General features: G+C 37.4%; 2 protein-coding genes across 2 annotated transcripts; both read left to right on the top strand.

Annotated features, from left to right (window-relative positions):
* tmem9 (transmembrane protein 9) lies at positions 1–3245 on the top strand. Its single transcript, XM_079897510.1, has 6 exons — positions 1–85; positions 431–531; positions 631–722; positions 829–937; positions 1410–1541; positions 2192–3245. The coding sequence occupies exons 2-6, from the start codon at positions 436–438 to the stop codon at positions 2321–2323; spliced, it is 561 nt and encodes a 186-aa protein (XP_079753636.1). The 5' UTR covers positions 1–85; positions 431–435; the 3' UTR covers positions 2324–3245.
* Positions 3246–3701: 456 nt separating this feature from the next.
* On the top strand, positions 3702–27662 carry cacna1sb (calcium channel, voltage-dependent, L type, alpha 1S subunit, b). The gene is made up of 45 exons (XM_079897475.1): positions 3702–4126; positions 5895–6000; positions 8666–8805; positions 8993–9126; positions 9416–9568; positions 9740–9945; positions 11860–11963; positions 12299–12438; positions 12648–12732; positions 12816–12976; positions 13138–13363; positions 13803–14010; positions 14097–14217; positions 14451–14565; positions 16221–16314; positions 16494–16563; positions 16900–17032; positions 17172–17301; positions 17392–17451; positions 17540–17646; positions 18588–18675; positions 18880–18987; positions 19076–19128; positions 19223–19369; positions 19500–19701; positions 19896–20054; positions 20854–20964; positions 21053–21136; positions 21659–21706; positions 22161–22187; positions 22309–22434; positions 22814–22879; positions 22984–23075; positions 23227–23386; positions 23533–23660; positions 23772–23868; positions 24298–24400; positions 24474–24575; positions 24658–24785; positions 25474–25596; positions 25688–25911; positions 25991–26076; positions 26834–26919; positions 27010–27096; positions 27180–27662. The coding sequence occupies exons 1-45, from the start codon at positions 3921–3923 to the stop codon at positions 27408–27410; spliced, it is 5565 nt and encodes a 1854-aa protein (XP_079753601.1). The 5' UTR covers positions 3702–3920; the 3' UTR covers positions 27411–27662.
* The last annotated feature ends 157 nt before the right edge of the window (positions 27663–27819 follow it).

The raw sequence follows: 27819 nt of genomic DNA on the forward strand, positions 1-27819 counted from the left end.
GCGGGACATCTATCATCACGTGACACAGTCTCAACTTCCGGAGAAAGTCAACATATATTTGATGGGCATTGATGTATTATTAAAGGTGCGTATATGCATTTATTTTTACGTTTGCAGTTGCGCATGTAACATTTAGTTTAAACATTTTATTTTTTTAAGATTTAATATTAATTTCTCTTTAAATACACAATAGAGAGGGGAAAAGGCCTAAACTGTGGAATTGTGTCCCCGGGTGTCTATCAGTTTTATACAAATGCTACATAAGCCACTCAATACACAAATTGATTAGGAAAACATTGTTTAGGTCCCACATGGATACGAATTTCAACCGATGACTAGCTTTGTTTACTTTAATACTGATTGTCCCAGTTCAATTTAAGCAATTGCCTTCAGTAAAACAATAAATAAAGTAAATTATGTTTATGTGCAGGCGTCATGTCATCCAGCATTGCTCAAAATCTTCGAGCACCAGCACTCGTTCTGCTGTTTCTTGTTCTCATAGACGTGATATCAATTGCACACGCAGATAAGGTACAATTTTCTCCTAACACATGTCCACACATGTCCATAAATTTTCCCACTTATGTCAAATATTCCCTAAACATGTCACTTCATATGTTCCTTACACAGAGTTTTGAAGATGTGCGTTGCAAGTGCATCTGTCCACCTTACAGAAACATCAGTGGACATATCTACAAAAGAAACGTGACCCAGAAAGACTGGTGAGAGTCTGCATAGACCTGTGTTGTCTGTAAAGGAAATTATAAATAGATGAATAAACTGTCTTATACGAGTTATTTATTTCTTATGTATTGGTTTGTACTGTAGCAACTGTCTGCATGTGGTGGAGCCCATGCCAGTGCCTGGTCATGATGTGGAGGCCTACTGTCTGCTCTGTGAGTGCAAGTATGAAGAACGAAGCAGCAACACCATCAAGGTATTGAACAACTTCCAATAATCAATCAATAAAGATATGTTTATTATAATCTGCTTTCTTGCCTTTTATAATGTAGTATATTTTATAAGGGTATTAAAGTCAGCATGAAATCAAAAGTGACCGTTTTTTATGGAACAAAGTTTGTTATAAATGATTTATCTTTGCACATAAGTTTTTTTAAAAAAATTATGTGCCCTCAAAATCTTTAATCAAAATAATTTCCTCTCCCACTTGCAGCAACTTCTCTTATCTGATGATGTGTTTACTGGCGTGAGGGCGGGACAACCTGTCACTCACATGACATCACAGCAATAGTTAACCATAACAATCCAATCAATTCCCGAAGGACAAAATCAAGTCAAATGTTCTTGTTCGAGAAGATGTTTCACTTGGATATACATCACAAAAGGAAAGAAAATACTATTGCAACTTCAGTTTCTTGCCTACTTTGATATTTTTGTATATTTCCTAGGTGACCATTATCATCTACTTGTCAGTGGTTGGAGCTCTTCTGCTGTACATGCTGTTCCTGCTTCTAGTTGATCCTCTGATCCGCAAACATGATCAGTACACCATTCCACTGCACAACGAGGAGGATTCTGAGGTATGTCCACATCTGTGCTTATTTGACCTAATTTATTGTTTGAAAAGTTTACATTTGACTTGGAATCTATATAGATATAGATATAGAACAGATATGTGTGAGCAAAACAAATCTTTAGGTACAACATTGGGAAACATTTTCTCTAAATAGCACAACATTGTTTAGATATATGAAGAGTTCAGATGCAAAAGCCTCTAAGTGCCATCTGAAATTTTCTTCTAGAATGATCATTTTTATCAAGCTCGTATATATAAGTTCAGTAATTTCACTTAAATGACAATTAATAATTAATTTTCATTGCCATTTAAGTGAAATTACTGAACTTAAATATACAAGCTTGATAGAAATTACCATTCTAGAAGAAAATTTCAGACGGCACTTAGAGGCTTTTGCATCTGAACTCTTCATATATCTTTCACATACACTTCACAAAAATGAAGATTTTCTGTTGAATGTGTATTTACAGAACAAAAAAGTTTTTCAGATTTTGGTCCCTCACTCACTGACTTCATAACTAACAATAAAGTAATTGTATTACTATTTAACAAGTAAATGGTATTAAGGATATAATATTTGTGCTATAGTTCATATTTTTGTTGACCATTTTGTTAGGTTTAGATATTAATTGTGCTCATTGTTTCTCCCGACAGGACGTGAGGCCCCATGTGGATGGTCGTGGGAACACGGTGCTGGAGAGGGTAGAGGGAGCTCAGCAGCGCTGGAAGAAACAGGTCCAGGAGCAGCGAAAGACTGTGTTTGATCGCCACAAGCTGCTCAGCTAAGCCCTCAGACTCCAGCTGGGGAAAAGGACAAAATGGGCACCACTGACTGAGATAACATTCGCATGTTTCTCTTACAATTTCAGCTTTTATGGCAATGTATTTTCAGTTGGCCTGATGCTTGTGTATTATTATTATTATTTTAATTGTACGAAGGCTGACTTGATTGTATTCAGCTTTCAAACTGCAGCTGTGAAAACATTTAGTAGCTTGCTGTTAACATAAATGATGGGAATCAGCCAGCTCCAGTCTCATTCCAGCGGTCACCTTTACATTTCTCACCCAATAACTTGAATATATCAGTGCTGCCACTACTTTGCTTTGGAATTACATAGCAAAGGATGAGATTGCAATAAAAATAGTGTAATCTGGGAGCATTGATATGGAACTGTTTGCAATCTAATAAAGATGCACATATGAAGGGGTGGAATGTCATTGCACTGTTGTAGTTTCACTTTGAGTTACCAAGAAAATGTATTAAATGATTTCCATTATTGATTTTCTTTTATTATTTTCTTTTGCCATTTGATAATACCATTAATGATGGCATATATGCCTCAAGAATATATCTTTAAAAAAATGTCACATTGTAATAACCTTATTTCAAGATGTATATGCTCTTCGTAAGACTGAAGAAAATAAGGGTTTGAGTGGTTGTTACTGTTGAATGGTATCCTCATAAGCTTCCTCTTAGATGATTGGCTCTTTTGTTGAAGAGTCTGATTTACAGACATCCAATAATATTGATTTTGCACCTAAAAATGTGAAGGAATTTGTAGGACGTTGCTTGACTATCGTATTTGTTGCTACAAGAATTTATTTCCAGTATGTATCCAAAATACTTGTAGCTGTTTTACAGCTGGAACATTCTTGCTTATGTGAAAATGCACTGAAATATTAAATATACAGAATATTGTCAACTTTCTTTGTACAGTTATTTTCTTGAGCAAGTTCACAAAGACTTGAAGTCCTACTATTGCCACATCATGAGTGTAACTCAACGTTTGACGCTAAAATGCAGTGGTGAGATATATTTAGTTGGAAACCACCAACATTGGATCCTGTAAACATTCCTATCTGCTGTTTCATACAGTAAACCACCTAGTAAATAAGCCTGGCATATTTCAATAACACTATTATTCATATTTCCGTCTTTTTAATGTCATATTTCATCTGTTGTAAAAGCAGCTGAATTTCTCTTATGGATCCTTCATTCTCTTTCTTTTTGGTTTCTCTGTCTGCTGCACCCCAAGGCCGCCCTTCCCCTCCTCCACCTGCCTCCGCACCCCCAAGAATGGACACTGACTGCCTGTCTATATATATCCCTCAGAAGGGGCCAGCTGTGCCTAAATGTTCCCTGCCCCTCTGATGCCGCCTCGTCTGGTGTAGGTTTGCAGCAGGGGCCAGGGCTAAGAAGGTAGACTGTGCCTTCCTCAGAGAGGGCGAGATGGTGGATGAGGCTTAGGACCATGCTGAAGATCTGACCTGGACTTAAGGAGATCAAGGATTTGTTAAACTAGGAATCTCATTTCCGGTTTTTGAGTGAATTTCCATCACATTTTGTGGAAAATAAGAAGATTTTACATTTGGGAGATTCAAAATGGAGTCAGGTGGCGGCGGTGGTGATGGTGGGGTGGCAGCTTTGGCCTCGTTCATCATGAATGAAGAAGAACTGAAGAGAAAGCAGAGGGAGAAGATCAAGAAAATGCAGGCCACCGGAGGAAACCCTCGACCTCCGCGATCCTTGTTCTTCTTCACGCTCAAAAACCCTTTCCGCAAGACCTGCATCAACATTGTGGAATGGAAGTATCCTTCAAACTAACTTGATTTTTAGTTGGTCAGTTCCCTTTCCATCTAGCTTTGGACTGTGGTTTGATGTTCATCTAGTTATGTTATCGAATGGTAAGCTGAGATAGGCATGTGTTAGAAAGGCATCCTTCCCCCAGAGAGATGGTTTAGCATGCATGCCAGAAAAAGCACACAGCCACGGCTTTGTCTTACTCAGCTTTTTAATGTTCAACAAAACCATAGCGAGATATTTGCTCCATGAAATATATCTTGATTTGCGAGGTGGAGAAAATAAAAGAGGCACAGTTGTTTTTCGTAATCCCCAGGTTTAGTGTCTCTTAAGGTGCTGAAATCTCTGTCTCAGTTGTGAACTAAAGGTGTTAAGCTTTTGTTATGTGTCAGACTCAACACGGTCAATTGGAAGCAGTAGTTCCCGGCCTTAACATGGAAGATGATAAGGATAAACCCCAGACTATTTACAGCCAGTCAGCAAAACACTATTAATAAGACTTTAAACTAGTGTTAATTGTCCCTATTTAGCCTACAGTTTTGTTTGTTTTAACACGGCTTCATACCCCCGGTTTCACAGAAAAGGTTTAAGCTAGTCCCAGACTAAAATGCATATTTGAGCTGTTTGAGCAACTTGCACTGAGATATCTTAAAATATGTCACTGTCAGTGCCATTGTTTTCTCTCAAGATTCAGATCAGTAATGTATTTTTGTAAGACACGTTTATAAGAGCTTAGTCTAAAAACCTTGTCAGTGAAACCAGGCCATAGTGTTTTTAGCACTTAGATTGGCAATTTTGGATATGCAAATATGATTAAATGCACATACAGATATTTGTAAGAATGCTGTCTCTTTCATAACTGTAAGTTCCTAAATTACAGCCAAGAACAAGAATCGGCTGTGCTGCAATTAAAACAAAAAAGTGGAAGCGGCTTCTTTGCTTCCTCTTTTGAGATCACCCTTGAAGACAAAACAGCAATACAAGCCTTATAAATATTTGCTTTACAAACTGAAAACTTTTATTTGATTAGTTCACAAGTAAGAGGCATATAAATGGAAGTGTGAATAGGAGGTGTAATTTTGGAGCTATTTGTCTACGTGTATTTATACAGTTTAATAATATTCTGGCTGTGTACAGCTGTTGTGTAGGATCACTAGCGGACATGATGCTGAGCTGGCAGGGAAATTCTGATTCCACCCCCTAGTGGCAGAAATGCACACTGAATTACAGTTAGTTTTGTTTTTGTTGTTTAGAATTACAGTTAGTTACAGTTACAGGCTACATGTAGTGTACAGTTTAAACTCAGCAATAATAGACGATTAGTAAGTATTTCTGAATTCTGAAGCCAAGAGAATTGAGAAAATTTAGAAATGCTTCTTACTGGCCATGAAACTATTTCTATCATGCTAAATAAATGTGTAATATATACTGGATGTATTTTTAAAAATTATTTTATTTTATAAATATAGCCTAAATAGTTTTTTTTTTAATCGTATATTTATTATATTATATATTCTGTCCTAGCAAATGTTTATTCTGATGTAAATCTGATGAGTGAGTACAATTTACTTACTGACCAAATAACTGTCCAATATCCTTTTCTTTTATTTAAAAACTTAGCGTAGCACTGGCCAACTGTTCATTTATGGTTAAATCTAATGTATGCAAGACCTGCTTATATTCATCACAAAGTTGAATGTGAAAATCTTTACTTCAATTTTCCAGTGGTAGTTTGTGCCATGTTTGTCCAATGTTTTCCTGAGCAGACTCCAACAGACCCTTTGAGATCATTATCCTGCTAACTATCTTTGCTAACTGTGTAGCTCTGGCTGTGTTTCTCCCTATGCCTGAAGAGGACACCAACAACACTAACCTAACATTGGTGAGATGTTCTTAAATTGCATGTATCATAGGAGAACATACAGGTTAAACAAATTATCCCTGATTAATTCAATTTACTAGTAATTTGCAGTGATACATCAACTCATTTTGCAAATAAATGATATCATTTTTTATGGCACTACTGGATTAAAGGGATATGTGCCTCAGACGCCTCATGTGTTGCCAGATAATCTGAGAAACTTCCATTTCCAACATCAAGTGTTGCTCAGATCTTTGCCTATTCAGGTCTTTTAACGTACATGTGTTTTGAAACTGATACATGTTGGCACCGGTTTGCACTGGATTCCTTTGGATTAATAGCCTATGTGTGATTTATATAAATAAGCTCTTTCTAAGTTTAAGTTAATATAGGCCTACCAACAATGCAATTTAGAACATGTTTTAAAACTGGAAATATACCATGCTAGCAGCAGGTGCTGTTTTGTGTCGTGGGTTTTATATTTAGTCTTTGGTTTGAGATGTGCATGTCCAAAGGTACAAGTGTGGTGTTTAAAAATATACTCAGATCATGGTAGGGGATTTTCATGACGCATTAATCTAGATTTTATTGACATGACTGTAGAGCAGACTTGCAAGATAATGAAATCATTTACCCCATGTAGCCACAGAACTTTGCTGTTGTTGACTTAAGTCTAGGTGCCAAAATTAATTTCCTGTGTAACCTTTTTGGTTTTGGCTATATAAACACTTAAAAAGAATGATAAATCCTCTTTACACAAGCTTATTTCATGACTCAAGCTTCATTGGCGGTATGTAGGTCACACTCTTTCCACTAGCGTGTGCAGTCATATTCACCTCTCTCAGAACACAGGGTGTTATTACATTTCAGATTACACAAATCTGAGCCCCACTCACTTATTTACTCCCCTGGGGTTACAGTGACGGTCGGTGTGGGTCATCCATTCCTTAGATAGTAAGTCATGAAAGAGGAGCTGAGAGTGGATCTCAGACATGATCAGAATTATTTTGATATGACCTGGTAGTGTAGAATGAGAGGCAGTGTGCTGTGTAAACATACAGATTAGATCCTCACTGCACATCTGAGGAAGGTTGTTTGGCTTGGCAAATGTTAAGGTTCGGGTTTTAGAGCCACTTTGCATTTGTTTTTTTGAACAAATCATCCATGCGATGCAGTTGAGTGAGTGAGTTAAAGCTGCTAATATCCCCTCTGAGATATAAAGTCATTTTAGGATGTGGAAATAACAAAACTTCCATGAAATGTCCTTCAGAAAGTCAAAAAAGATGTCCTGTAGTTTATGCTGTACATTTTTTATGTTAATATTCTTCCAATTCAGCTTAATATGCAGAGTCAGCTAAGAGTAAAAGCTTAAAGTTAGCATGAAACAGAAGTTGCGCTAGTCTTTTCTTCCATATTGTGTCATAGTAGTGAAATGGCTTCTTGAACAAGAACAAATTGTAGTGGGACTTGATTTTTTCTTCAGCGTGAATTGACTAGATAGTTGTGGTTTGCTATAGTTGTGCAGGAATGACGTAAATTTGTAGGCCAAAACAAGGAAACAAGTTAGCATTTTAGCATTGAAGTTATCAAGTTTTTAGCGCAATTTTCCACCGGACAAAATTGCGATTGTTAACTCATGATTTCTGTTCTGTCTGTGCGCACCAATCTTGCACTTCTATCTACTCCTCAACCAGACCACCTAGAGACTTCGGGTTTTCGGCATTATGTTAAGGAAGGTCTAATCTCGGGAACGCACAAAAAAAAAAAAAAAAAAAAAAATTCAGGAAAAGATTTACTATCTCTTAGTGTTGTGATCCCATGAGGTCAGAAAATTGCGCTAAAACACTCACCGAGTTTTTATTACTTGTTTTAATGGGTTTTTGGTTAAGAAATGGCTGAAATAACAAATAAGGTCTGTGGTGAACTCAAGCTCAAGATACTTTCATGTTTTATTCTACGTCATAAAATACAAGCGATTTTTTAAGCTGTTACGTGTCTTGAAAAAGGCGGTTGCTAGATAAAACTGAAGGAGTTGAAAGAAGCTTTGTGGTGATGAGGTTGAAGTTGTGGGACCATGGTTTGTTTATAGTCTGCATTTAGGCTTCAAGATTCATAAAAGTTGTGTTAATCTGAGAAAACCATCTTGATGGACAAAACGTGTAAGTATCATAGAGCTTGTTTTTTGTGATAATCCAAAAGCCTAGGGAAATCCTCTATTGGGTTTCTGTTGAGGGAACCAGTGTGATGCTAACTGCCGGTTGGCCTACAAAGAGACGTCATTCCTGCACCAGTCTATTGCTGTGATGTCATATGAGTGATAGGTTGTCCCGCCCTTTTGCCAGTAAACACATCATCAGGGAACAAAAGAAATGTCGCTGCAAGATGGAGGGGAAGTTATTTTGATTAAAGATTACAAGGGAACATGAATTTTAAAAAATAATTATGTGCACAGATAATCATTTATAATAAACACTGGTGTGTTCCATAAAAAAAAAAGAAAAAAAAAAACCTGTCAATTTTGATTTCATGTTGACTTTAATATGTAGAGACAGATTTAGTTTTTATTGTCCAAACCCATCACAGTTGCCATTAAATTACAAACAAAACCTTTTAAAAAAATATTTGTGACTACATCATCTTTTACACCCCATTAATCCCTCCTTTAACACTGTTTGTTTCCTTGCAGGAAAGTCTGGAGTACATCTTCCTGATCATTTTCACTCTGGAGTGCTTCCTAAAGATAGTAGCATATGGGCTGCTGTTCCATGAAGGAGCCTATTTACGAAATTGTTGGAACTTATTAGACTTTGTTATTGTGTTCATGGGGTAAGATAACTTTCAGAATGTCCAGAAGTCACACAAAAATTGTCACAGAAGTCACACACACTCAAAACTGTCCTGAACTTTTTGTAGAGTTTGTGACATATTAATAATCCATGCAATATAATCTGAAATTGTTTTATTAATTGTTTTATATTCATTAAGTAATAGTCCGTTTAAACTGCTTCCACAGGCTCTTCACACTTTGTGTGGACACCATCAACACAATAGCAGGAGTTCCCAATGAGAAGGGAGGCGGGTTTGACATGAAGGCTCTTAGAGCGTTTCGAGTCTTGCGACCTCTGCGGCTCGTCTCGGGAGTTCCCAGTAAGACTTTTCTGAAAAAATAACATCACAATAGCACCACAAGTACGGCAACATAGGAATTTAAAGCTAGATCCTAAATATACTCACAACATAATATCATAATTACATTATATATAAGTACACTTACATCATATTTTTAACAAACTGAGTCACTATTGAGTGAAAATTGCAGGTTAAGTAAGTGCTTACACAAGCTATTATACTCATGCTGTTAACTATCATGTAAGATTAGAATATAATGTCTTTGCCAAAAAGGTGGTGTGTTGAAAGTGTATTTGTTGTCATCCAGGCCTGCAGGTGGTGATGAGCTCTATTCTGAAGTCCATGTTGCCCCTCTTCCACATTGCATTGCTAGTCTTCTTCATGGTCACCATTTATGCCATTATGGGTTTGGAGCTGTTCAAGTGTAAAATGCACAAGACATGTTACTACCAGGGCACTAGTGAGTCTTTTTATTTGGAGACTGATAACTGATCTTTAAACATATATTAAAGTGCATCTCATAATTGAAAACAAGTTTTAAATATGTAAAAGAAAATACTTAATTATAATCATAATGAATTGACAAAGCAATACTTAGATTTGTTATCTAAGCTTTCAACCTCTGTTTCAGACATTGTTGCCACCAGGGAGAATGAGAAGCCATCACCCTGTGCTCAGGCTGGACACGGGCGCCGCTGCACCATCAATGGCACTGAATGTCGGGCAGGTTGGCCTGGTCCAAACTTTGGCATCACCAATTTTGACAACATTGGCTTTTCTATGCTCACAGTCTTTCAGTGTATCACAACGGAGAGCTGGACTGATGTGCTCTACTGGGTAATTACTTATGGGCATGATAGTCCTCCTCATTATTATCCTGTAGAGAGACCAGAGGACAATCTTTCAGTTATTTTAATATATAAAAAAAACAATAATCAATAATAAAATTACTCTATGATGATGTTCAATTATTATTGATACTATATATCAATCAGTATAGGCATATATAGTAGCCTATAAATTATGCTGATATTCAGACCAACATTAGGTTTTGATATTGGTTTTATACAACACACAAGTACACAAGAAATTAATATCGGGTACATTTTAGATACAATATTCCCAGTTACTTTGTCTATTTTTGCTCCGCCAATGAAATAGTTTAAAACGAAGTCAAAGCAGAATTGAATTTCGCACAGTAAACCATGTGAACATGTTTGTTAAAGAGTTAGTTCACCCAAAAATGAAAATTACCGATATCCCATAATTTACTCACCCTCAAGCCATCCTAGGAGTTATATAAAAAATATCCTGTCTCTTCCAAGCTTTATAATTGGAGTGAATACATCCATCCATCATAAAAGTAATCCATACGGCTCCAGGGGGTTAATAAAGGCCTTCTGAAGCGAAGCAATGGAAAAATATTTTCCATATTTATAACTATAAACTACAATCACTGGCTTCCAGTAACGACCGTACGCAAGTCTAGTTCCGGTGGAAGAGTGACCTCTGACCCGAAGAATTACATATTGATGAACACTAAAGCGTAGAGGATAGAGCAAACCAAAATGAATTAGAAGTCTAAAAACGAGAATTTTTAAAGACAAATGTCGGAGGAGCTTGAGTTTGTTGCCCAGTTCTATTTGTTTGAACATCGAGAGCTCTCACCTAAGCTTACGCTACTCCTACTTCCTACGTCATGCGTCGGCCGTCGGGTCAGAGGTCACTCTTCTGCCTGAATTCGACTTGCGTACTGCTGTTACCGGAAGCCAGTGATTATAGTTTTCTTAATATATTTTTTAAATATTTTATATATAATATATATATACAGTATATATATATTTTTTTTTTTTTTTTTACAAAAACACATCGCTTCGCTTCAGAAGGCCTTTATTAACCCCCTGGAGCAGTATGGATTACTTTTATGATGGATGGATGTGCTTTTTGGAGCTTCAAAATATCAGGTACTATTCTCTCCCATTATAAAGCTCGGGAGTCACAGGATATTTTATTAATAAAACTCAAAAGAAGAAAGTCATATTCACCTAGGATGCATTGAGGGCGAGTATGGGATAGTTTTCATTTTTGGGTGAACTAACCCTTTAATGACTTTGACTGCTGCCTCTCACTGCTATTTCAGCATGTAGATAATGAGAGTTGCGTTTTTAGGATGCCTTAAAGAGTTAAAAAGAGGTTCAGCTTCATGGGTCTCGAGACCCTGTGGTTTTTATTTTCGTTTCTAGCATCTTACGGGTTTTTTTTCTTGCATTTTTCATCTCGCGAGTGACACAGTGTTCTAGAAAGTAGAACTCAAGTTAAAAGAAGTTCAGCTGAAGACATAAAAATGCATCTCCAGCATTTTTTCCCCCATTCCACTACCCTGGGTTCTGCACGCAAAACAGCGTTCTGTGTGAAAGACCCCTTAACCTTGGCACATAGCCAAGAAATACACAAATGTAGTATTTCATCTCTCAATGAATCGTTTTGATTACTCACTCCTTTTTGATTGAACTTTAGAAACGTTTTGATTATCGCCACCTATTGCTGGAAAGATGTAACCTGCAAAAGGAGTCACTGAAAAATCGCCAACACGAATGCACAAGTCTGTCTGGAACGCAATTTACGATCATTTAAAATGACTAAACTACATAAAACATAACTTATATGTTAAAACACTCAACTTAAAAACTAACACTAAATCCTCATCTCATGTTTGTCAAAATCAAATATTGTGATGATTCGATCTTTCAGATTAATGATGCCATGGGGAATGACTGGCCCTGGATCTTCTTCCTGACTCTGATACTGCTGGGCTCCTTCTTCATCCTCAACCTCGTCCTTGGAGTACTGAGCGGGTATTAGGTCTTTTAATTAAAGTTTTTAATGAACAGTTTATATACCAGCTGCTCAAATTTCAGTCAGCAATTTTGGAAGTTAGAGATGAACTTAACAATTGTAGGCTACTTTTTTTCCCATCCAAATACACTCAGTGGCTAATGAATCATGAAACCTGGCAAAATAAGTTCACTGAAATGGTTTGTGGGACACAGATACATTTAATCAACTTAAATGGTTCATCTAAGCTACTTGTAAGACACATACAAGAATATCACATGACCATGCTGCCATTTCAGCAAATTCAACTACATCGCCAAATGGCCTAATTGAGATTAGTTTGTTCTCTCTACAGGGAGTTTACTAAGGAGAGGGAGAAGTCACGGTCCCGAGGAGAGTACCAAAAGCTACGAGAGACACAACAAATGGATGAGGATCTGAAAGGATACATGGAATGGATTACTCTTGCTGAAGTTATGGATGGAGATTCTGAGGGTAATGGTGCTATACGGTTTATCTGTCTACTTATCTGTCTGTTTATCTATCTATCTATCTATCTATCTATCTATCTATCTATCTATCTATCTATCTATCTATCTATCTATCTATCTATCGTCATACAAATGGTAATTTTAATGTATATTTGTCTAAAAGCGCAAGAACAGCATCATCAAAGTTTCTTACTACTTCTATTTACTCTCCAGCACTTCTTCTTCTTAGAAAGGACACTAATTCAGAGACAGATAGTTTATACCAGATTGAGGGGATCAACAAGGTGGTCTACTTCTAGTGAGTATGCAATCAAAAACAACATTTTTAATCATGATTCAACTGAAGACTGATTCTCCATGGTCTCACTGTGAAAACAACAGCCGTATTGCACGCCACTGGAACATCGTTTTACGGAGGAAGTGTCATGGCTGGGTGAAATCTAGATTCTTCTACTGGTGGGTTCTCCTTGTTGTGTTACTCAACACTCTGGTCATTGCGACGGAGCATCATAACCAGACTGAGGGCTTAACAAGTTTTCAAGGTCTGTTCCATAAAGCAATACATAGATTCCCAACTCCTATTTAGTTTGTTGGTTGTTGTAAGAAATCTTTAAAATAGAATCATTCAATAACTTCATATATAATTTGGGGAATATAGTGCCTATACTAAGTCTAATATGTTGATCAATTTTGCTGTTTGCAGACACTGCAAATATAATCCTGCTCATCTGTTTCACGATTGAGATGGTTATGAAGATGTATGCGTTTGGTCTGAGAGCCTACTTTATGTCCATCTTCAACCGATTTGACTGCTTTGTGGTCACGATTGGACTACTGGAGATCTTCCTGGTGGTGTCAGGCATCATGACACCACTGGGGATCTCTGTGATGAGATGCATACGACTCCTACGCTTATTCAAGCTAACAAAGTATGTTCACTTATTTAAACCTAGACTAATAGAAAACAATATTAAACTTTAAGTAAATTTTCCATAGAATAATATTTATAAAATTGATTTGTCTTAATTTCCAAATCTTACCCGTCTTAACTTATTTTCCTGCAACAAATCACAAGAACTGTTTTTACTTATAATAATAAAGCATAATTGTAACAATATTTTACTGTGTGATAATACATGTTGCTGTGTTAAATATAACATACATTAATTCATGAATTAAATAATTTTTTATTATTCATTCATTCATTCGTTTTTAATGTAGCATTTTTATTTCTGTTAAAATTACTGACATTATTATTGTTATTGTTATTATTATTATTAATAATATTCTTTTCTACAATAAATAACCTCCCATACACAAAATGCCTGTTTCCTCCGCCAAGGTTGCTGTTTTCTCATTGATCTTTAGGTACTGGACATCACTTAATAACTTAGTGGCATCCCTTCTAAACTCAGTGAAATCCATCGCCTCCCTGCTCCTGCTCCTCTTCCTCTTCATCGTCATCTTTGCTCTCCTCGGTATGCAGGTGTTCGGTGGGAAATTCAATTTCCCTGACAGAGTGGTTCAGCGCAGTAACTTTGACAACTTCCCACAGGCCCTCATCAGTGTGTTCCAGGTACTCACTGTGTTCCGACTGCTATTTAATTGACATTGTTCTCTGATTACGGAAGCTGTTTATGTGAAGTAGGCCTTTGTGTTCAGGTCCTAACCGGAGAGGAGTGGGACACTATCATGTACAATGGAATCATGGCTCATGGTGGACCTCAATCCCCAGGAATTCTTGTCAGCATTTACTTCGTAATTCTATATTTCTGTGGAAACTGTATCCTTTTGAAGCATGTCATTATTTTTGTGTCTCTGGTATGCATTTACCAGTAGTGTTTAGAGATGATCAATGGAAATGCAGTAAAATGCAGTGAAAGAATATAGCAAAGCACTTAAAATAAATTGTACATTTGCCAATGTTTCTGCTGCTAAGTGGGAAGTGTTTCAGATTCAGTAATGTTATATTGTTGTGATAAAGTTTGGGCTGTTCCTTAGCAAGCTGTTGATCAGTCGTTCTCTTGAATGTGTTCTTGGCCATTGCTGTGGACAATCTAGCCGAGGCTGAGAGTCTGACAGCAGCACAAAAAGAGAAAGCAGAGGAGAAAGCCCGAAGGAAACTCATGAAGTAAGAGAAAATCTACAGTATTCAAAAGAAATTCATACTTTTATTTAGAAAAGATGCATTAAATTGATTAAAAGAGACAGTAAAGACAATTATAATGGTATAAAAGTTTTAAATTTCAAATAAATCTTCAATTCCAAATCAGCATATTAGAATGATTTCAGAAGTATCATGTGACACTAGGGGTGGGCGATATGGCAAAAATATCATATCACGATTTTTTTCATGAAAATCACGATTCATTTTCATGTTGGTTTTACTATTTTGCAAGTGACTGAGCATTATAGCCAAACTAAAGTCACTATTTTAAAAACAAAGCCTTAAAAGGTAACACAATATAAAATAAAAAAGAATGCAGACATTTAGGCCAAAGTGGTGAAGATAAAAATCTTTGGCATTATTTTCTTTGTTATTAAAAGATAAGACCTTCATCTTTGTTTCCAAACACAATGACTTCAGTTTTGTCTTTGTTTAACTGTAGAAAGTCAATGGGGTTGTAGTCGTTAGGCGATAGGGCTAAGTAGATCTGTGTGTTGTCTGCATAGCTGTGGTAAGCAACTTGGTTCTTTCTCATTATTTGGCTCAGTGGGAGCATATACAGGTTGAACAGGAGTGGCGCAAGCATTGAGCCTTGAGGGACTCCGCATGTCATGGATGTCCATTCAGACTTATGGTCACTTATACTCACATAATAACCTCTCCCTCCTAAGTATGACCTGAACCATTTTAGGGCTATCCCAGAAAACCCGACCCAGTTTTCCAGCCTGTCAAGAAGTATGTTATGATCGACAGTGTCAAATGCAGCACTGAGGTCGAGTAGTACCAGAATTGATGTTTTGCCTGTATCACCATTTAACAGAATATCGTTTATTATCTTTATGAGCGCTGTCTCTGTGCTGTGATGTGGTCGGAAACCAGATTGAAAATTGTCAAAGTATCCATTTGAGATTAGGAAGTTGTTCAGCTGATTGAAGACAACTTTTTTAATGATCTTTCCTGAAAGGAAGATTTGAGATTGGTCTGTAATATGTTGCTATCCAGATTTCTCTTTTTCATGAGGGGCTTTAAGGGACTTTGGAAAAGTCCCAGAGAGAAGTGAGGAGTTTACCACTTCTAGGAGATCTGCTTCTAAGCAGTTTAACACACTTTTGAAATGGAGGTGGGGAGTGTGTCAAGGGCACAGGAGGTTGATGTTTTAAGTTGCTGTACTGTTTCTTCCAAAATGTTAGCATTCATTTCTTCAAAATCAGACTTTCTGAGGATGTGTTCTGATCTGTCCTACCTCAGTGCCACACGAGGATATGCTGATCGCCTTTCTGATATTTTGTACTTTCTCAGAGAAGGAAGCAAACTCATTGCATTTGCTGTCTGAGAACATTTCATATAATGAACTTTTGTGAATTGCAGTATCCTGTGAGTGTAACTCGACCTCTGCGTTAACATGTGATGTGGTGTAAAGTCGCATTGTACAGTATGTTGGGGCGGAGGCGCCAGAACTGCAACGGATAGAATACACTGTAGCAAGATACTACAATATTTCTTCAAAAGCAGACCGTGGAGACAAAAATCGTGATATCGCACACCCCTATGTGACACTGACGACACTGATAGTAATGCATGCACAAAAATAAATGACACTATTTCACAATATCACTAAGAATATTGCCAGAGAAGAGTGAGGAGGAGAAGGCCCTGGTGGCTAAGAGACTGATGGAGGCCAGGAAAGCTGAGGGAATGTCCACCACAGCCAAGGTATGTTTGACACCTCTCAGAGCATTGCTTATTTTACATAAACCTTCTGCAATGCTTTACTAGTTGGTCTTCTAGCTAGTACTGTCAAGATGATCCAAAATGCAACAGCACATTGGATCTTCAATCGGCCACATCAAATTCAAATGCCTAAACCAGTTTCATCATGTGTTTGCCTCCAGCTCAAAATAGATGAGTTTGAATCAAATGTTAATGAAGTGAAGGACCCCTTTCCTCCTGCAGACTTTCCAGGTGAGGTTTAAATAACATCGGAGGGCTCTGCACTTCATAAAATGCTGACACCGCACACACTACATCTCTAAACATGTAAAGGATGAAGTTCAAAGATAGCTGATCTATTATAAGTAAAATGTATTATTAGCTCCAGCCTCCAAGCTCATTTATGGAGCACATTTCAAACCACACTGCTGGCTATTTTCATGTGGTTCTTGAGCTGTGCAAAACTAAATGATATGTACAGCATCAATGCTAATAAAAATCTTAGTGGATCACAAATACGCACATAGATCTGTGAATATATGTGATGTTTTTGAGTTGACTGAGCTGTAATCCGTCACCCCTCCTCAGGTGATGATGAGGAAGTTGAACCAGAGATCCCTATCAGCCCCAGACCCAGACCCATGGCCGACTTGCAGCTCAAGGAGACAGTGGTGCCCATGCCCGAGGCCAGCTCCTTTTTCATCTTTGGCCCACAGAACAAGTTAGACTTTATGCCCTGTTTTTTAATAAAATGTAGAAACTAAATTTAGGACTATACTTGAACTGTGCCTAAATGGCCTCAAAATGAAGTGTTAGTGATTTGCTGTCAGTGGTTAGTAACTGATGCTCTCTGTTGAAAGGTTCCGGAAGCTTTGCCACAGGATCATCAACCACACCACCTTCACCAACATCATCCTCCTCTTCATCCTCCTCAGCAGTATCTCCCTGGCTGCTGAAGACCCCATCGACCCCCGTTCTTTCCGAAACAAGGTACCAACATTTTGATTACTGTATTGCTTTGACTGAACTTTTAGTTATCCGCGTTCTTTTAAAATCTGCGTTCATTCATTCATCTCACAGGTCTTGGCTTATGCAGACATTGTCTTCACGACTGTCTTCACCATTGAGATTGTGCTGAAGGTAACATTCTTGTCAATTTTATTTAACGTTCAGATTTATGGTTTGCCTGCCCTGACATGTAATTCAGAATTGACTTGTGTATTTTTAGATGACGGTTTATGGAGCGTTCCTGCATACTGGCTCTTTCTGCCGAAACTCCTTCAACATTCTAGATCTCATTGTTGTGGGTGTTTCCCTCTTGTCCATGGGCATGGAGTAAGTTCAATAATATTTTATGCTGTTTAAGCATCACCCCCACTCTCTTTTGGAAAAAGCAGCTATCACTGCTTTGACAAAGACATTTTTTGTTTCAAACAAGGAACATTATTAATATTGGATATAAACTACAAAGACAGCCCTTCAAATAAAGCATAAAAAATCAGTTAACCATTCACACACATGCATTTTTGCTCTGATGAACATTATCTGCACTTCTATTTAGTGGCTGTTTTATTATTTAGCAACACTCCTAATGAATCTACAGTGTGAGATGTACGGTACAAACAGCGTAATCCAATTTGTGAATGAATGACTCTTATGACCTGATTCTATTTGGTGAATCAAAAACATACAGCACGACCAGTGTAGTGCGATTCCTGAACGAATGACTCTTATGAGCCAGTTCTTTTTAATGATTTAGAAACACACAGCATGCAGTGTCATCCAATTTCTGAACAAAAAAGACATGGCATTATCAACATAGTCCAAATGTTTCTGGAATGAATGACTCATATGAGCCAGTAGCTTTTAATTAACCAGAAACACTTAGTGCGACCAAAGTAGTCCAAATAATTTTGGAATAAATTACTCTTATTAATCGTTTTTTTAGTGAATCAAAAACACTTAGCATGACCAGTGTACTCAAAACGATTCCCAGACAAATTACTTTTTTATTAGCTGATTCTTTGTAGCAAATCCAGCAGTGTAGTCTAACTGATTCCTGAATGAATGACTCATATGAGTCATTTCTTTTTAGTGAATCAAACACATAAAGCAACTTACTTCACATGTTAACGTGTAAAGATAGACATTGTGAATTTTGTTGGTAGTATTTTAATAAACAAATTAATGAAATATGTTCATGTTTTTGCTGGTTTAATTTTTTTAAATTAATATACAGTCAAAACCAATAATTGGACTGCATTACTGGATTGCAGGTCTAGTACCATCTCAGTGGTGAAGATTCTCAGGGTGTTGAGGGTACTAAGACCTCTAAGGGCCATCAACAGAGCCAAAGGGTTAAAGGTGTGTATGTGTTCAGCATCCTAACTAAAAAGCTGCTTTGATTTGTGATTTGGCATTTGTCTGTGAATTTATATATGGAAAACTGCCATCAAAACAATTTTGAGGACATTTAAATGCTGATATTAAATGGTTACATTAGTACTTGAGCAATCTTAAAAGCATTATCATGTTAGGCACTAAATATACTTAAATTCCCCTTTCCAGCACGTGGTCCAGTGTATGTTTGTGGCTATAAAGACCATTGGTAATATCGTCTTAGTCACAATGCTCTTGGACTTCATGTTCTCCTGCATAGGAGTGCAGCTCTTCAAGGTGAGACAACCTCCATATTGTGCTATAAAACAATGGGTTTTGAAATGAAAGAAAGCTATTGAATGCTGAATGTTTTATCTTTATTCAGGGGAAATTGTTCTATTGTACGGACCCCTTACAAAAGACAGCAGAGGAGTGTCAGTGAGTATTTTTAGCCACATTTCTTAGCTTTTTCCTCCTCATGTTGCTGCTGATAAGATTCTAAAACATGTCTCTTGCTTTTGGTTGTTCTTAGGGGAACATTTTTAAAGCATGTGCAAAATTCTCTTCATGACACGGAGGTCCATCACCGCCAGTGGGTCAACAACGACTTCAACTTTGACAATGTGCTGAACGGCATGCTGGCTCTCTTTACCATTTCCACATTTGAGGGTTGGCCAGAGTGAGTGTGCGAAAAATCTCATCCTATTAAGATCTTCATGTGACTATAATTCGAGTTACACTTAAAATATTGTTTCATCTGTCAATAACATGTTACCCACACAAAACCTTCCTTCACTCATTTTCAACAGGATCCTCTATAGGGCCATAGACTCTAATGCAGTGGACACAGGCCCTTTGTACAATAATCGTGTGGGAATCTCCATATTCTTTATCATCTACATCATCATCATTGCTTTCTTCATGATGAACATCTTTGTGGGCTTCATCATCATCACTTTTCAAAAACAAGGAGAGCAGGAATACAAGAACTGCGAGCTGGACAAGAACCAGGTGACTACAGTAGCATGAGGCGGTTGCTCTCTGATGTTATTATTCACATGGGATTTGATCCATAAAATTTGACAAAAAGATTTTTCCTTTAACTCCACTTTTATCGTATTTACACTATCAGGTTTATGATCTCCATGCATTGAGTTTTGGGGATTTTCACAATCATCTTTTCTTGCTGTCTCGCCCCTCACCAGCGTCAATGTGTGCAGTACGCACTGAAAGCGCGACCCCTCAAATGCTACATCCCGAAGAACAAGCATCAGTACCGTGTGTGGTACTTCGTGACCTCCTGCTACTTTGAGTATCTCATGTTCTTTCTCATCATGCTCAACACACTGTGTCTTGGAATGCAGGTAAGCAGTTAAATAGCAGTTACATTTATTTACAACTAGTTATGTACACTACTGTAAAAATGTTTGGGGTCAGTTCGATTTTTTTAAAGATACTTAAAGGGTAAGTTCTGTCATTCTGTCATTAATTCATGACGTTCCACACTCATAAGTCCTTCGTTCATCTTCGGAATACAAATGAAGATATTTTTGATGAAATCCGAGAGCTTTCAGTCTCTCCATTGGGAGCAACACAATTTACACATTCAAGGTCCAGAACAATAGGAAAGACTTTATTAAAGTAATCCATGTGACTCCAGTGGTTTAACCTCAATCTTATAAAGCGACGCAGGTGCTTTGTTTGCTCAAAAAAAAAAACATAATTTACCTCTATGTACCTCTAAAGCGAGTTCACGGAACAACCACCAGTCTTGAGTCAATACAACACGCATACGTCGTGGTGCTCCCCCTACTGAATTGCAGGTAAATATTTTCGTAAATAAAGTGGTTAATAATGCTTTTTTTGCAAACAAAGCACTTGCGTCGCTTTATAAGATTGAGGTTAAACCACTGGAGTCACATGGATATTATGTCATTTTATTGCTCTATGTAATATTAACTATCTTTGAGTTCAAATTGTATTGGCTTTAAATTAAAAACCATTATAAAACTATTAAAAACCCTTATCGTTTACCATTATCTACAACCATGATTTTAAAGTAAAGCTTTATTGTTCTATTCAGTCAGTATGTTGGTCAGAACAATGTTCAGTCTATATAATATTTCATAATACAAAAATGTCTGCTTTGTTCATCTCTTATAGCACTGCAACCAGTCCGATCATATAACCAAACTCTCTGACACTCTTAACCTCATCTTCACTGTCTTGTTCACTGGCGAGATGGTTGTCAAACTCATTGCATTCAAAGCAAAGGTACTCCTGCTTCCTCAATATGAAACTCTGAATAAGAAGATGTGCTATATTTTAATACGTTGTTGGTATTTTGTGCGTCTTCATACAGGGTTACTTTGGAGACCCTTGGAATGTGTTTGATTTCGTCATCGTGGTCGGTAGTGTCGTGGACGTGGTCCTCAGTGAGGTTGATGTGAGTATGGCAAATATTCGAGGCTACGCAATTATGTAAAAATATTGTCGCAGTGATTTAAATGTTTTGTAAATGTCTCTACAAAAAGTTAAGCATTTCGAATGGCGACCAACAATGGCTTGTATTTTAAACCCGTATTTAGCGATACATGAAGCACAGACCACAGCAAGCAGTCAATATCAGCATTAGTGCACAGGAGGTACTGATTTCATCAGCTCCAGCTCGATTTTCTTTTCATCCAACCAACTGCACTCATCAGTGATGGGCTCATTTTCATGATTCATTTCACTTGTGTTAATGAACCACCCTCTTCCCATCTTTCACAGCTGCTTAATACACACTGCTGCACATCCCCGAGAGTGATTTGATGCACTTTTTATTGCCTATATAAATAACCAACTTGTTTTGGAAGTGTGATCCATAATTGTGATGTTATGTTGATGTTTGTCTCTGATTCCCAAGATGCATTGCCGTTTCTCTCATGCACTACATTCACACATTTCATCTCTCTGTTTCCCTCAGGCTGCGCTGGAGACCAGCGGAGGAATCTGGTGTCTACATGGTTGTGCTGTAAATATCATTCTGCACTGCATTGGACTGCTGTGAAAACACACACCACTCAAATTATCTCATTCTACAAGATGAACAAAAAGAACTGAATGTGTTAGATAGCCATTAATAATCTTGAGCTCAGTCAACAGATTCTTACTAATGGATTAAAAGCTTTCTAAAAAGTTTTTTTAAAAATTCATTTTTGTTTTAGTCCCATTTGCTTGCCTAAATAGTCTGATTTAAAGGGGTATGATTTAGGTAAAGTGTGTGTCTTGACTGCATTTTATTTAAAAGCTTAAATATACACAAAAGATCTACTATGCATGATACCACATTATGGTGTTGCTATGTATTTTTTTTTATATTATATTATATTATATTATATTATATTATATTATATTATATTATATTATATTATATTATATTATATTATATTATATTATATTATATTATATTTTATTTTATTTTTCAGGAAGTGAATCCAATGCAGGCAATTGCTGTAAGTACATTTTCCTGGTTTGTTTTCTTTTTAAACACTTTTTCAAATGTCTAAAATTTTTAGCATTTGATTTGTTTGTTAGGTGGAGCTAAATATTTATCTCTAATTTACTCTATTATAGGATGCAGAGAATGTCCGAGTTTCCATCACATTCTTCCGGCTGTTCCGTGTGCTGCGTCTCATTAAACTGCTCAATCGCTCAGAGGGGATCAGGAACCTTCTCTGGACCTTTATTAAGTCCTTCCAGGTGAGACAAGAGAATTACAAATCAACAACTTGATCACAAATGAAAACGAAAATGTTTGGGGACCAAACTGTCAGAGTGATGTTTTTTTTTTAAGAAATTAATATATTCAGGTGCATTAAATTGTTATAGTTATAATAAAGACATGTATAATGTTACAAAAGATTTCTATTTCATATGCTGTTCTTTCGAACTTTCTAATCATCAAATAATCCTGATTAGTGTGTTTTGCTGTGTTTATGGATATAAATGGAGCCATGAGAGACTAAGAGACATAAGAGACTTCTTTCGAAAATGATGGAAAGGTTTTATGAAAAGTAAACCTTGCTTTAGCTTTAAGTGGATGTTTCTTACATTAAATGATGTTGTGCTCCTCCTTCAGGCACTGCCTCATGTGGCTCTTCTCATTGTCATGCTCTTCTTCATCTATGCTGTCATAGGGATGCAGGTGAGCTTCCCTTATCTGGTTTCCCTCAGTTGTTTAAATGTCCAGTTTTTGCTCTCTTTTCTCCAGTTTTCATTCTTCCTCTTTCTTTCTCCTCCTCTCTATAGATGTTTGGTAAAATAGCCCTGGTCGATGGTACAGAGATTAACCGCAACAACAACTTCCAAACTTTCCCCCAAGCTGTTTTGGTATTGTTTCGGTAAGTCAACCATGTACTTGTTTGTTCTCTAATGCAAGTCATTTTATGCAATCTCAGCTTGAGAGCTCATATAGTGCAACTCTGAAAAGATAAAATAGCATTTTTGTTGTTAGTGAATAATCAGCTAACTTGTCAATGTGTGGGTTCACAGTGTTGCCACTGGAGAGCAGTGGCCTAGCGTCATGCTAGCCTCTATGTACGGGAAGCTCTGCGACCCCAAATCGGACTACGGCCCTGGAGAGGAGTATACCTGCGGCTCCAGCATTTCTGTCTGCTACTTCATCAGCTTTTACATGCTGTGTGCATTTTTGGTAAGCAAATAATGGAGCTCTTTTTTTTCTCAAGAAAGCTCAAATACAATAGGATTTTATTGATGTTTAGCAGAGATAAGTTTTTACATGGAAAATAACTCTAAATACTGTATCCAACATTGTTGAAATCATTCTCTTCTTGGTAGGTTATCAATTTGTTTGTGGCTGTCATTATGAACAATTTTGACTACCTCACTCACGACTGGTCAATCCTCGGTCCGCATCACTTGGATGAGTTCAAGAAGATCTGGGCGGAGTATGATCCTGAAGCAACGTGAGTTAAATCACATGAGGCTCCAATGCTAATGACATCTTATCATGTAGCTTTGTTCTTCTTGGATGTTGTTAACATTTTATGAATAGATTGTCTACTGTCCTTATAAAGGGGACGAATCAAACATCTGGATGTAGTCACTCTCCTGCGGAGGATCCAACCACCATTGGGTTTTGGTAAATTTTGTCCCCACCGCTCCGCATGTAAGGTAAGAGAATTGGTATTACTTTTTTGGTTTTGTTAAAAGTACACTACCATTCAAAAGTTTGGGGTTGGTAAGATTTTTAAATGTTTTTAATGTTTTCTTATGCTCAAGACAACATTTAATATGAAATATTATTACAGTTTGAAATAACTGTTGTCTATTTGAATATATTTTAAAAAGTTATTTATTCCTGTGATAGCAAAGCTGAATTTTTAGCAGCCATTACGCAAGTCTTCAGTGTTACATGATCCTACAGAAATAATTCTAGTATGCTGATTTGAAGAAACATTTATTATTACAGATAAAACATTTAATAAATTACTGAATACTAGTACTAATTTTAATTTGAAAAAGTCTTACTGACTCCAGTCTTTTGATTTGAAATGTATTTCTACACGCATTTTTAAAATGTATTTTGAACTTCCGCCTCAGCGCCTGATTTCCATGAACATGCCGCTGAACAGTGACGGCACAGTGACCTTCAACGCCACACTCTTCGCACTGGTCAGAACAGCTCTGAAAATCAAAACTGAAGGTGTGGAATTGAAATCAAAGTTAGTTAGCAGTTCATTTCTCAGCATAGTATTTAACTGACATTTTTCTGTTAGGAAACTTTGAGCAGGCCAATGAGGAGCTGAGAGCCATCATTAAGGCGATCTGGAAACGGACCAGTATGAAGTTGTTGGACCAGGTCATTCCGCCCATTGGAGGTGAAGTCATTGAACTCATTCATGTCAAGTTTTTTCAAACAATGATCCATGTCTGACTAAAATGTGATTCTATTGGCTGCAGAGGATGAAGTCACCGTTGGAAAGTTCTATGCCACCTTCCTGATTCAGGAACATTTCCGCAAGTTTATGAAGCGGCAGGAGGAATACTATGGTTACAGGCCCACTAAGAAGAACACTGATGAGATTAAGGTGCACTTTATGATACATGCCTGCAGTAAATATCAAACCAAGTGGCATTATTTTAAAGATAGAAAAATACTTAAAGGGATACTTCACCGATTAGCATTAAGCTTTGTATCAGTAGAAACCCGGTAGTATTTTTGAATGACCGTGCTTCCCTCCCTCATGTCCCCCTGAGACGAGAAATTTCTGCATTGTGTGTCTGGAAAAAAACCTCAGATGACGCAAAAATCGTCATTTTGCATCTTCGGAGGCTTTTTTGGCCAGAGGCTAGAGACTACAGCCAGTAGTAGGAGCTAGATCCACATGTTTTCAACCCGCCCATCGTGTGATCTCACGATAAAACGGCGTCTTTTCAGCTTCGAGTCAACTAGTAGCCTAGTTGTATAATTTCTTCCGATACTGCCCTCTGTAACCGGTTTGTAGTGGCTTGGGAGGGGCCTCGTAGGGTAGCGAAGCAAGTGCATTCTGGGAGTTGTTGTCTTTCATCCACATGAGCCAAAAATACATTTTCTGTCTTTTCTCAGTCTAGAAAGTAGCAATTCTACTACATAAATGACCCAATTTAAATACACATTCATCTTTCCAGCGGCAAAATATCCCTTTAACTAAGAGAAGTTTGCTAGGTTGCAAATGATAAAACGATACTATTCGCTTCGCTCTCCTACCCTGTCCATGTGCTGCTCTGGTTTTGCAGGCAGGTCTGCGCAGCATCGAGGAGGAGGCAGCACCCGAACTACACAGGGCCATCTCAGGTGACCTGATCGCTGAGGATGAGATGGACCGTGCCTTGGAGGGAGGAGAGGACGGCATCTATAGGGTCTGCAGTAAAGCATCTTCTTAAGGAAATAGATAAATGTAGATATAGACATCCATCTGGACTTACAGGCTCTGTGTCTCTATCTATGCAGCGGACTGGTGGTTTGTTTGGGATCAACGTGGACCCCTTCTCCTCTGAGCCCAGCAGCCCGCTCTCCACACAGATGACCAGCCAGAGGCCCCTGCAGTTTGCTGAGACTCGACTGGAGGATGTAGAGTCCCCTCCAGACTCAGTCTTCCTACCGAACACTGAGTTCTTCCCTGATAACATGCCAACGAAAACCAACACCAATAACAATGCCAAATTCATTGAAGAGTGAGTGGATAACTTTAATGAAAAAGTGCACTTAATGTGTATCTGTAATGGTCATTATGCTTATCTGATGTTTTTTTAGGATGTCATCCAGGTTTACTTTTGAGAGCGAGTCACTGTCAACTACTGCAACCAGAAACTATTCATACGAGGACATGAGTGAAAACAGTAGGTGATCAAAGAAAAACAGAAACAATTATAAAATGAATACATTTATTTTCCATTGTGATATTATTGTCAAGACAATCCACTAAATTTTATACCCTAATGATTCTCATTACTGACTGTAATGATACAGTCATTTGTTTTACAGTAGTACATTAAAAGTACTGTTTTATATTTTTATTAAATGTTATTATTTAATTTTAATTAAATGCAGTATAACAAATGCCTCCTTATTCAGTACCGTTCAAAGGTTTGATGACAATACGATTTTTTCTTAGGAAAAAATAAATTAATACTTTTATTCCGCAAGGACACATGAAATTGATCAAAAGTACTTTGAAATGAACTTTCTATTCATTTAATAATCCTGAATAAAAAGAGTCTACTGTACCAAAAATAATAAGCAGAACAACTGTTTTCAACATTAATAATAATAAGAATGTTTCTTGAGCAGCAAATCAGTATATTAGAATGATTTCTGAAGGATCATGTGACTCTGAAGACTGGAGTAATGATGCTGAAAACTCAGCTTTGCCATCACAGGAATAAATATATCAAAATATTGCTGCTTAAATGCAGTCTTGGTGAGCATAAGATACTTCCTTCAAAACATTAAAACATTTTGACCCCAAACTTTAACATTAAAAATATATGAATCTATCAAGCTTATCATAATCATCATATCATGAAGAATTATTATATTGACAGTAATCTACACATTTTATTGTATAAATGACATTATTTCCTGTGCAACCAATAGGAGACTCCCGTTTGTATGTGGGCGGAGCCTCAAGCATTGATGACAGACAGCTTTCAGATTTCCCTGTGAGGACTGATATCACACAGGTGTGGACGAATGTTGCATATCCTTATCTGAACACAGTACGGTGACTTTTTGATATTCCTGACAACTGTCTGTGTGTGTGACTCTCTCAGTTCCCATATAATCCCTCATATGGAGCATCAAAGAACCAGAGAGCAGCAACAGAAGCTTCACCAGCCACCGACAAACTCATTCAGCAGGTAAACTACATCTCACGTACTGTACATTCATTACAGACCTTCTCAGGGAAGACTATTAAGCTGTATTTTCCATTAATCCGCAGGCACTGAGAGATGGTGGTCTAGACTCCTTGGCTGAGGATCCACAGTTTGTATCTGTGACTAGGAAGGAGCTGGCAGAAGCCATTAATATTGGTGTGGAGGATATGGAGGGCATGGCTCAGGGTATTGTAAACGGGCAGAGCGGCAAGGTAACAAAACGTAAACGGCGTCCCATCCCAGTTCCACCCGGTACCAAGCCAGTCAAACCCAATGAAGACACCAGTGCAGTGTAGATCGATACTGAGAGACATTCAACAAATTCATGAGACATCATCAGCCTGAATCCTCTGCCATTGTACAAAATCACTTGCTTCACAGTTTAGAAACAGGTGCTGTTTGTTTTGAAAGGGTACTTTTACAAAGATCCGTAGTCTGTCACACAAAGTCTGGTGATTTTTATTTCTACTGGCTACTCCGATTCAGGACTTGTTTGTTTTTTGGTGACTGAATTTACCAAATATCCTCAATAAAAGTGTTCACTCTTCTGTTCTGTGAACATTTACTGTTGAGTGACTTGCATAATACAGACAAATGCCTGAAAACTTTGTTATCCGTGGACACAGAGACACGAAGACAAGTCTTTTCTTTTGTTTGTCTCGTGCCTGGGGTTTAAACTGCACATATTTGTAACACTAAAATGGC

The sequence above is a fragment of the Squalius cephalus genome, assembly GCF_949319135.1.
Source record: "Squalius cephalus genome assembly, chromosome: 16".
Lineage (NCBI taxonomy): Eukaryota > Metazoa > Chordata > Actinopteri > Cypriniformes > Leuciscidae > Squalius > Squalius cephalus.